At 42.5% G+C, this 8,162-nt stretch overlaps 1 protein-coding gene across 1 annotated transcript; it reads right to left on the reverse strand.

The window, feature by feature from the left end:
• DEFB125 (defensin beta 125) lies at positions 1,122-7,885 on the reverse strand. The gene is given in 2 exon segments (NM_001129974.1): positions 1,122-1,812; positions 7,796-7,885. Coding segments are annotated over 2 exon segments (444 nt in total). The 5' UTR covers positions 7,851-7,885; the 3' UTR covers positions 1,122-1,423.

Raw genomic sequence — 8,162 nt, forward strand, 5'->3', positions numbered from 1 at the left:
CAATCATCAAAACCATATGGTACTGACACAAAGATAGAAATATAGATCAGTGGAACAGAATAGAAAGCCCAGAATTAAACTCACGCCCCTACAGCCAACTAATCTATGACAAAGGAGGCAGGGATATACAATGGAGAAAAGACAGCCTGTTCAATAAGTGGTGCTAGGAAAACTGGACAGCCACATGTAAAAAAATAAAATTAGAACACTCCCTAACACCATACACAAAAATAAACTTAAAATGGATTAAATTCCTAGATATAAGACCAGACACTATAAAACTCTTAGAGGAAAACATTGCAAATAACTGCTTCTCTAGGATATCAACGCGTAAAGTCACTGATCCATCATTACCATACAAATAGCACTCACATGCAAAGAGGCACACAAAGCATAGATAACCTACACACAATTCGGATTCATGAACAAAAGGAAGATCTGGAGAGGTGAGCAAGGTCTCAGTAGACTTTTGACTGTAAAGAGCATTGGAAAGAGAAGTAGAACGAGTGATGTAGCTCTAATTTAATCTGATGTGCTTGCAAGGCAAGTCCCACTTGCACCTCTATCTAGTGAAGTCAGTGTTTGAGGTGAATGAGGGAGAGTGCCAATATAACTGCATTTGTTTTGGGTTGAAGTTATTGAACAAAATTTGACCTCACCATCCAAACAGGGATTTAAAGTCAGACAATGACAATGAAAGTTGGTGAGGGCAGAGGGACAGGAAAAGGAGAATTTATTTGGAACTTTTGTTTCTTTTTGGCTTTTCTAGGACCACACCCATGGCATATGGAGGTTCCCAGGCTAGGGGTCTAATCAGAGCTATAGCTGCTGGCCTACACCATAGCCACAGCAACGCAGGATCCAAGCAGCATCTGCGACCCATACCACAGCTCACTGCAACGCCGGATCCTTGACCCACTGAGCAGTGAGGCCAGGGATTGAACCTGCAATCTCATGATTCCTAGTCGGATTCGTTAACCACTGCACCATGAAGGGTAATCCTATTTGGAACTTTTTATGTGACTTCATAGGTTCTACTCTATACAGCATATATACTATCATATGTGATAGTGTGGTTCAGGTATTCCTAAAATTAAAATCTTTGTCTCAACTACAGAGGCGGCTCCAAAATGTGGTATTTATTTATTTACTACGGAAAAAGACAGATGCACAAATATCACCTGAGACCAAATGCTAGCACATATATATTAGTATATTAGAGGAAAACAGAAAAAGAACTTCGGCCCAATAAAAGAATCCCTGTATCTTCTATACACTTCTCTCTACACATTACTAATTGTAAAGGAACTCGCTTGGTTCTTGACTTGACAGTAGCATCATATCCATTTCCATGTCATCTAATCTCTGATAGAACTGACCCCAGTGAAAAATATCAGTAGATCAGGCTCCCTGGATAATAGTCCTAAAGCTTATGTAGATTTAGTGTATTAGCCTTATCAGAAAACTTTGTATCTTCAATGTTCTCAGGAATAGGGGTTGAAGCCTGGAAAGAAATTGCTGTCCCCTCAATATCCTGCTCAGTTCCTGTGCTTTCTTGATCCACAGTTATCGTAATTGTTATCTGATCATCCAACTCAGATCCAGGGGAAACAGGACGAAAATATGGAGTTTTCATTCCAACAGTTTGATCTTCGGGAGGTAGTGGCCATTGAGTGTAGGGATCATCACTGCTTAGGGGAATGCAGCATGCTCGCTTGTTCATACAAAGATGCTTGTACCTTTCAAGATGTAAACATCGTCTTCTGCAGTGTCCTATGTTATAACTCCAGCATCTTTCAACATTCCAGCCAGCTTCAGGGAACAAACAAGCAGGCAATTGTTAAACTCTAGCAACCACAGGGTAAACATTAATTCAAAAATTTGACAGCAATTACTAATACTGCCATCTAAAGGGATAGGATAACAAATGCTACAAGCTATATGGAGAGACAGAGAAAAAAACTGACAGTGTGTATTTAGACCTGTGACACGTGCCAATAAGGAAATTGCTGGGGCCATGGAGGTGTAGAGAGAGAACGAGAGGGGACCAAAAGAGAGATCTGAGGAGAAGGAAGTGGGAGAGGAAGAGAAAGAGACAGAGATGGTAGACATACTTAAAGCTGATATTTAAATCAAGGCAAGGCAAGAAGGACGAAAGGAAGCCACAGGGTATGGAGGAGGCAAAGATTACTTCAGGAAGGGACTGGCAAATGCTTAGTTCCAGTGTTGAGACAGTGCAGCGTGTCTTTAAGCTATCTGGAGAAGGCTGGAAAGTCTGAAGAGCAAGTGCAAAGAGCAAAGGAGCCTGAGACCAGATGAGCTTCCAGGAGTGATGCCATCACTGAGTGGTTTGAGGCCATTACTGAGCATTTTTATTCATTTCAAAACATTGTATGAGCTAATCTATTTATGTGTTAGGCATTTACCTAGAAATTCACACAGACATTAGATAAAGAGAAATGAGGAATAGGATCCAGGAAACACATGTGCGGCTTTGGCCAAGTGAAATATAAGGGTGGCTGGAACTGGGGCTATGAGAGCTGTGGAGAGAAGAGGTCAGATCTAAGACGTGGACCATTCTAATATAAGGTCAGCAAAAGATGGAGAAATCCAGATATGGGTCTACATTTCTAAGCCGAGATGGGGAGATTAGTGATACTTGCCATTCATAGAACAGAATAAGATTTGGAGGGAAGGAGAAAAGCTGGCTATAAGAACTTGTTTTGAGGCATATAACATAAACTTCAGATGTCAAGAGGGCAGTGGGAATACCTGTAGGAACCCAGTAGATAAGTTTGGGCTCTAGATAGAAATTGTGAAATCATTGCTTATGGGTAGTATTTAAAACTATAGTTAGTTATAGATGGTGTACAATGAGAGTTGGAATAATATCAGATAAAAGGGGGGCATTATTAAATTCTGGTGAGTGTCAATATTGAGAGTTCAGGTAGTGCTTAGAAGGAACAGCCAGATACATTAGACCAAAAGAGAAGAATGAGACACTAGAGAATTAGAGTAGTTTCCCCAAAAGCAGACCTTGGGGGAAATGTTGAGTGCTATATGATCAATGCGTGGGGAGGCATTCCTCATGCCCACATCCCAAATCAGTTTGGAAACAGGGAGGTTAGGGAAGAGCCAAAAAGAGGTGAGATATCCAGTTAATTACCACACTGGTTGACTAGAGCAGGCTCCCATGGGGAACCCTGGCATCAGTGCATGGCTTTGACAAGTGTCCCATTACCCTTCTTGAAGGTCAGAGGGGCTGGAATATTTAGCCGGCATCCATCCAGCCAGAAGTTGATAGATGACCCCAAGTGAGCTGATTACTCTATGTCATTTCTGGATTGCTCTGTACAGGGTTGATTTGCAAGGAATCAACCCTGCTTCAGGGGGACCACCAGTTGCAGGTCAGACTGGTGTGCATGAATATGGCAAATGCAAAAGGGATACAAGGAAAGTTGTATCAGGTGTGACTAGACTGTGTATGTGAGGAAAACATTTCTTTTCTTTTCTTTTTTCTTTTTTTTTGTCTTTTTGCTATTGCTTTGGGCTGCTCCCACGGCATATGGAGGTTCCCAGGCTAGGGGTCTAGTCGGAGCTGTAGCTGCCAGCCTATGCCAGAGCCACAGTAACGAGGGATCCGAGCCGTGTCTGCAACCTACACCACAGCTCATGGCAACGCCGGATCCTTAACCCACTGGGCAAGGGCAGGGATCGAACCCGCAACCTCATGGTTCCTAGTTGGATTCGTTAACCACTGCTCCACGATGGGAACTCCCAGAAAACATTTCTTAAAGGAACACGTGGACATGGGTAGGAGCTTCCATTGTATTTAACATGATGAGTGCCACTGGGTAATCTTCAGAGTGGTAGGAAGCAACGAAACAGAAGTGAAATGGTTGAAAGGTGAATGAGAGATGAAGGGGAAAGCGCACCTGGAGACCAAACTCTTTGGAAGTTTAGCTGTGAAGGAGAGAAGAGAAATAAGGAAGTCCTTGGAGGACAGTATGGTGTTGAGGGGGGACTTTTCAGGCTTGTTTTGAAGACTGGGAAATAAGAGAGCATGTTTGCAAATAATTAAGAACCAGATAGAAATGGAGAGACTAACATAGAAGAGGGAAATGAGGCAAAAGAAGGCCATAGTCCTTGATAAAGGGACAAGTGTGGAGATCACATCAGGCATTTGACTGAGATGGAGAAGGCGTGCTTCCTTAGCTGGTCAAGAGGGAAAGAGAAGGTGGCCGCAAAGCCAAAATGGAACAAGTGTCGGCAGCAGTAAAAAGAAACCTTTCTATCTGAAATGTTAAATCTTGAGGTTAGGGTAAAGTCGTAAGCAGGGAGGAAGGGTCAATTTCAGGAGTGGAACAGGAGAACTGAAGAGAAAGAAAAGTCAGTGCAAAAATAGTCATCTAGGAGAGTGGGAAACACAGAAATACAAGAAACACAGAGGGATTCTAAGCAACATAATAATTCATTGGAGGGGCAAGGGTGTGAAAATAGTCTGTTCTACTGTATGATCATTTATTAAGCAACTACATGACCATCTTTTTCAACCAACTGCCTAAGATGCACCAAGGTTTGAGTATGCTAGGCAGAGGAAGCAGCTAGTGAAAAGGCTGTCTGTTGGAGCGAGCCCCGGATGTATGAGGAAGTAATTCTCAAAACAACCCTTTTTACATTTCATTTGATGAAGTTTGAAAAGCATCTTTCATGGGTTGACATATAAAGTACCACAATGATTTTGCTCCTATTTCCCTCTCTGAGATATGTTGACTTTATCCTTTTCCCAATGATTCATTCTTTTATAATTTTACTGGCTCCTATTTATTTTGCCCTGCTTGAATTTGTTGTATGTGTCAAGTGGAGACATTTGCCTTCTTTGGTCCTGGACAAAGTGTAACAAGTTTCCTGGCTCCTCATTGCTACAAAGATTACTTCTAATAATCTAATCAGGTCTAGTCGGAGCTGTAGCCACTGGCCTACGCCACAGCCACAGCAACGCCAGATCCTAGCCCCGTCTGCAACCCACACCACAGCTCACAGCAATGCCGGATCTTCAACACACTGAGCAAGGCCAGGGGTCGAACCCGCAACCTCATGGTTCCTAGTTGGACTCATTTCCACTGTGCCACATCGGGAACTCTGATTACTAGTCCTTTTCAACTATTCCCTCCAGGGTTAAAAATTCAAAAACAGCTCCTCATTCAACAGAGGACTGACCCCTCATTTGGGTACAGACTCTATTCTAGGACCCTGGGGCACACATGTGAATCAGGCAGACAAAATCACCTGGAGCTGACTTTCTAGCAGGTGAAGACAAATCATTAAAAACAAGGAAATTACCCAGTATGTGAGAGGATGTTAAGTGGTTTGCAGAAATAAGAAAGAATAGATTTAAGTGTCTATTTGGAGGGTCATGGGGTCAGATTACAATTTCTTAAGCTGCAATTAGCATAGGCCTTGAGAGAAGGTGGCAATTAAGCAATGACTTGAAGGTGTGAAGGAATTAGCCATGCCCGGTATGTGGGCAAATGCCTTCTAAGCAGAGGAAACAAAATGTCTGTAGGTTGAGCAAGTCTGGTGTGTTTGAGGAAGGTCCCTGAGGCCAGTGTGACTTTGGTAAAGTGAGCAAGGACTAGAGTAGTGGGAGATGAAGTGAGAGAAGTCATAGGTGCCAGATCCTGGAGGGGCTGGTGGGCCACTGTAAGAATCCTGGTTATTGTTCTGAGTGAAGAGGGGGCCATTGCAGCAATTTGAGCGGAAGAGGTACATGGTCTGACTTCCAGTGTGAGTGGATCACACTCTGTTCCATCTTGACACTAGACTGCAGGAGGCCTGTGAGGAAGCTATGGAAGCGATAGGTGAGAGCTGATAATGACTTAAATCAGAGAAGTGGCAGTGGAGGTGGTGAGATCAGTTGGTTCTGGACAGAGTTGGTAGGTAGATGTAATAGACATCCTGAGAGATATGGATGTCAGAGCTTAGCATGTGAAAGATAATTCCAAGAATATGGCTTAAGCAATACAATGATGGTGACCAGAAATGATCAATAACTGAATGTGTTGTTTGTAGAATGACAGCAGTCATTTATTTCAAAGCTCCTCATTCTGGCTGGAATCGTGATGTCATTAGGCCTTATGCCCTCCTTCACCAAAATCTCAAAATTATAAAAATCTAAAAAATATGAGTAACCATGGTACCAGTTCAGGCACATAAGCTATCTAGCCAGAACATTATCCCATGTGTGAATTCTCTGTGAAAATGAACAAACAAACAAACAAACAAAAAACCAGATTGGGCATCAGTTTGCATGAAATTAAATACAGCCATTGGCATCAGTCCACTGATGGGTGGCTTGGCTTGGTAAAAAGTTTATTTAGAAAACCATCAGATGCTATCTCACTTGAAGACACAAAAATACACTCAAAATATTAAATAGTTAAATTTCAAAGCATGTCTATGTCTGTGTGTGGCCATAATTGGAAACACATACATTTATTTACTAATTTTCTTCCCTGAATGGTTTCTGATAATCAATGACTGGTTTTCCGGCTTAACAGACCAATTTAATTAAGAAGGGAAATTCACACACAAACACCATACCTTCTATGTATACATTAAAAATGTTTAAGTAGTTTCGTGCATTGATAAGAAGTCTCTGAAATATATGGCTAGTACATTGCAGAAGAATCTGTAGGGTTTTTTTAAATCTAGGACATATAAATATCTGGATCTTCTAGGATGAAAAACTAGTTGGTATGAGTACTTGATTGACTGATTAATTCAGAGATTCTGAAAGGGAAGATTCAAGAAATGTTATCCCACATAGGACAGTATTTTCCCTTAAACTCATACAAAAAATTTAAATCTATTGCAAGTATTATTTTTCCAAAAGAGTAGATCACTTTCCAAAGTAGCATTATTTTTTTAAAAAGGGGGGGAAGTTAACTCACTCATAGATCTATTGTCAGACTCTCCCTATTGGTCACTTGTATTTTCACTGTCTCAGCTTATCCCTACTTCTAACTCAAACTTGTGTTAACTTTCTCAAGACAGCTCTGCAGGAGTTCCCATTGTGGCTAATAAACCCGACTGGTATCTATGAGAACTCGGGTTCGATCCCTGGCCTTGCTCAGTGGGTTAAGGATCCGGTGTTGTGCTGAGCTGTGCTGTAGGTCACAGATGAGGCTCAGATCCTGTGTTGCTGTTGCTGTGGCGTAGGCCCGCAGCTGCAGCTCTGATTTGACCCCTGGCCTAGGAACCTCCATATGCCATAGGTGCGGCCCTAAGAAAACCACCCCCCCCAAAAAAAAAGCCAGTTCTGCAAGTGTGATGAACTCATTCACCATACCTCAGAGCATAAAAAAGGAGGGTCTCCCTTGAAAGTACTTTCATGACAAAAGAGAATTCAAGATGGTTGTAAGAGTTGGACAAATAGGACACAACAATAAAATGGGTGCAACAGTGACATTATCAAAATAGGAGCAAAGCGAGGCTCAGTTAACAGTGATCACTTATAGAGACACACAGAGAGAGAGGGAGGGGGGCTACTCAGAGGACTGAGGGAATTCTTACCTTTGGAGAAATGTTTCAGAAGACACCTGAGTTTGATAGGTGCCTCTAGAAGATTCTTAGAGAGGAGGGACATGGAGCTGCTATCATAAGAGCATTTCTGCTGCTCTTTATTGGCCCTAGGCTTCCCCTGTGGACCCCCTTTCCCCCTCAAGACACCTGGGAGCTGAGGATCAACAACTCATCCTACTTCCATCATCCCTTCTGTGTAGGGTTCCATTACCTTTGGTCACCAGAGTTAGTAACCCACATATCATGAAGGTCAGCAGGAGATTCATGGCTTCTGGGAGAGAAGCAGCTCTGTGTCCTGAGGGATATAGAGCACTTTGCTTGGACTCCTTTCCTGGAGTGGTCACCTCTACTGGCCTATCATGGGTGATGAACCAAAGAAGGGGAGAATGCTATGCCACCCAGAACACCAGACAATTAACTTGCACCACTGAGTGTGCATGACAAAATAATGTTCCGTTCTAGAAACTGTTAGAGGAAACTGAGGCCTTATGAAATGAGTTATAATCCTGAGGATGCGTAGGGTCTGATGGAAAGAAACAATTCCTCTCAAAAGTCCTCCTTAACCCTGGCAGGGTCCA

Source organism: Sus scrofa, chromosome 17, assembly GCF_000003025.6.
Source record: "Sus scrofa isolate TJ Tabasco breed Duroc chromosome 17, Sscrofa11.1, whole genome shotgun sequence".
Classification (NCBI taxonomy): domain Eukaryota; kingdom Metazoa; phylum Chordata; class Mammalia; order Artiodactyla; family Suidae; genus Sus; species Sus scrofa.